A 2,824-nucleotide genomic window follows, 5' to 3' on the forward strand; every position below is an offset into this window, starting at 1 on the left:
TGCTGGTCTCCGTCGACCTTGTTGCTGGACTCCGATGAACTTGTTGCTGTTCTCTGTCGGGACCTTGGTTTTGGTCTCTGATCGACCTAGGTGATGTCCCGATGACCTTGGTGAGGTCTCCAATGACCTTGGTGCTAGTATGCGATGACCTTGGTGCTGTTCTCGCCGACCTTGGTGCTGCGTCTCACGATGCCCTCAGTGCTGATCTTCCGTCGAACCTTAGGTGATGTTCTCGATGACCTCGGTGCTGATGTCCATCAACTATGGTGCTGGTCTCTGATGACCTTGGTGCTGGTCTGCGTCGAACTTGTGCTGTATCTCCGGATGACCATGGTGCTGGTCTGCGTAGAACTTGGTGCTGTTCTCTGTCGACCTTGGGCCTGGTCTCCGATGGACTCTTGGTGCGGTCTCCGTCGACCTTGATACTGGTCTGCGATGACCAGTTGTGATGATCTCCGTCGAACTTGGTGCATGGTCTCTGAGACCTTGGTGCTGGTCTCCGATGAACTTGGTGCTGCTCTCCGTCGACCTTCGTGCTGTTCTCCGATGTCCTTGGTGCTGGTCTCCGATGACCTTGGTGCTGGTCTCCGTCGACCTAGGTGCTGGTCTCCGATGACCTTGGTGCTGGTCTCCGATGACCTTGGTGCTGGTCTCCGTCGACTTTTCTGCTGGTCCCCGATGAACTTGGTGCTGTTCTCCGTCGACCTTGGTGCTGGTCTCTGATGACCTCGGTGCTGGTCGCCTTCGACCTAGGTGCTGATCTCCATCGACCATGGTTCTGATCTCCGATGATCTTGGTGTTGGTCTGCGTCGAACTTGGTGCTGCTCTCCGATGACCTTGGTACTGGTCTGCGTCGAACTTGGTGCTGTTCTCTGTCGACCTTGGTGCTGGTCTCTGATAACCTTGGTGCTGGTCTCCGTCGAACTTGGTGCTGTTCTCCGTCGACCTTGTGCTGGTCTTCGGAGAACTTGGTGCTGGTCTTCCGTCGACCTTGGTGCTGGTCTCCGATGACGTCGGTGCTGGTCTCCGTCGACCTAGGTTGATGATCTCCGATGACCTACGTGCTGATATCCATCGACCATGGTGCTGATCTCTGATGACCTTGGTGCTGGTCTCCGATGAACCTGGTGCTGTTCTCCTTCGACCTTGGTGCTGGTCTCCGATGAGCTCGGTGCTGTTCTCCGTCGACCTTGGTGCTGGTCTCGATGAGCTCGGTGCTGGTCTCCGTCGACCTAGGTGATGATCTCCGATGACCTAGGTGCTGATATCCATCGACCATGCTGCTGATCTCGGATGTTCGGATGTCCATTTTTGACTGGAAGGCTCTCGGTGGTATTGCCTTCAATACTGACAGTGCCTACATGATCTTCACCAGTCAGTCATAGCGAATTTCACTCATTTCTAGTTTGGGTACAAAGTCTGATTTTAAAAGCAATCCCTCAACTCAAGGCGACGGTGGCCCCCATGTACTAGTCTCCTCCTCGCGTTGACGTCGGTGCTGGTCTCCGTCGGCCTAGGTGATGATCTCCGATGACCTAGGTGCTGATCTCCGATGACCTAGGTGCTGGTCTGCGTCGACCATGGTGCTGTTCTCCGTCGACCTTGGTGCTGGTCTGCGTCGAACTTGGTGCTGGTCTCTGCTGACCTTGGTGCTGGTCTCCGTCGACCGGTGCCGATGTCCCCCTGGCGTGGAAGTTTTGATACGTAATTATTATTGTCACTATTCCTTTGAGGGTTTTTTTTTTCATACTTTTTATTTAATTTCCTGTATATATCTGCTTACTTATTTTCTTCATCTATTTTAATTTTAATTTTATTTTCACTGCATTTTGTTTGTATACAAACTTTTTTTCTTTTTTATTTGTTTACTTTCTATTTGTTTATATATTTACTCATAAATTCAATTATGTATCCATTTATTTGTTTATGCATATCTTTTAATTCTTCCTCAAGGCCTGACTAAGCACGTTTCGTTACGCTGCTGGTCAAGCATCTGCTTAGCAGATTTGTCGCAGCATATATGGATTTGTCTGAACACAGCGACGACTCGGAGTAACTGAACGGAATTGAACTGTTTTCGAACAGTGTTTGTTCTTTCCTACTTTCTATATGAAACTGGTGTAAAAGCTCTCGACAAGGTTGATTCCATATGCAGGAAGTATAAGCCATACGCTTTACCTGTGGACACTATCAAGGCCTTCTCGAAATCTGGTATATGCCAATACCAACATTGTTTTCTTTTTTAGCTGAGATCAGTTCTTAAATGAGCCAATGTGTTGATTGATGGTTTGGCCACAGTTGTTCATTTGTGACTGTAAGGCTCACGGTGGTATTGCCTTCAAATACTGGACTGTGCCCTACATGATCTTCACCAGTCAGTCATAGCGAATTTCACTCATTTCTAGTTTGGGTACAAAGTCTGATTTTAAAAGCAATCCCTCACCTCAAGGCGACCGTGGCCCCCATGTTCTGGTCTCCTCCTCGCGTTGACCTCGGTGCTGGTCTCCGTCGACCTAGGTGATTATCTCCGATGACCTAGGTGCTGATCTCCGATGACCTAGGTGCTGATCTCCGATGACCTAGGTGCTGATCTCCGTCGACCATGGTGCTGATCTCCGATGACCTTGGTGCTGGTCTGTGTCGACCATGGTGCTGTTCTCCGTCGACCTTGGTGCTGGTCTACGTCGAACTTGGTGCTGGTCTCCGATGACCTTGGTGCTGGTCTCCGTCCACCGGTGCCGATGTCCCCTGGCGTGGAAGTTTTGATACACAATTATTATTGTCACTATTCCTTTGAGGGTTTTTTTCATACTTTTTTTTTAA

At 49.7% G+C, this 2,824-nt stretch overlaps 1 protein-coding gene across 1 annotated transcript in view; it reads right to left on the bottom strand.

The window, feature by feature from the left end:
• Positions 1 to 473, bottom strand: part of LOC143291376 (electron transfer flavoprotein subunit beta-like) — a 9,373-nt gene extending 8,900 nt beyond the window's left edge. The window contains exons 1-2 of the mRNA XM_076601217.1: positions 374 to 473; positions 150 to 247 (exon numbers count right to left, since the gene is read on the bottom strand). Coding sequence (XP_076457332.1) covers positions 150 to 247; positions 374 to 473 — 198 coding nt within the window. The remainder of the gene's footprint in view (positions 1 to 149; positions 248 to 373) is intronic.
• Between the last annotated feature and the right edge of the window lie 2,351 nt (positions 474 to 2,824).

This window comes from Babylonia areolata, chromosome 17 (assembly GCF_041734735.1).
Source record: "Babylonia areolata isolate BAREFJ2019XMU chromosome 17, ASM4173473v1, whole genome shotgun sequence".
Classification (NCBI taxonomy): Eukaryota; Metazoa; Mollusca; class Gastropoda; order Neogastropoda; family Buccinidae; genus Babylonia; species Babylonia areolata.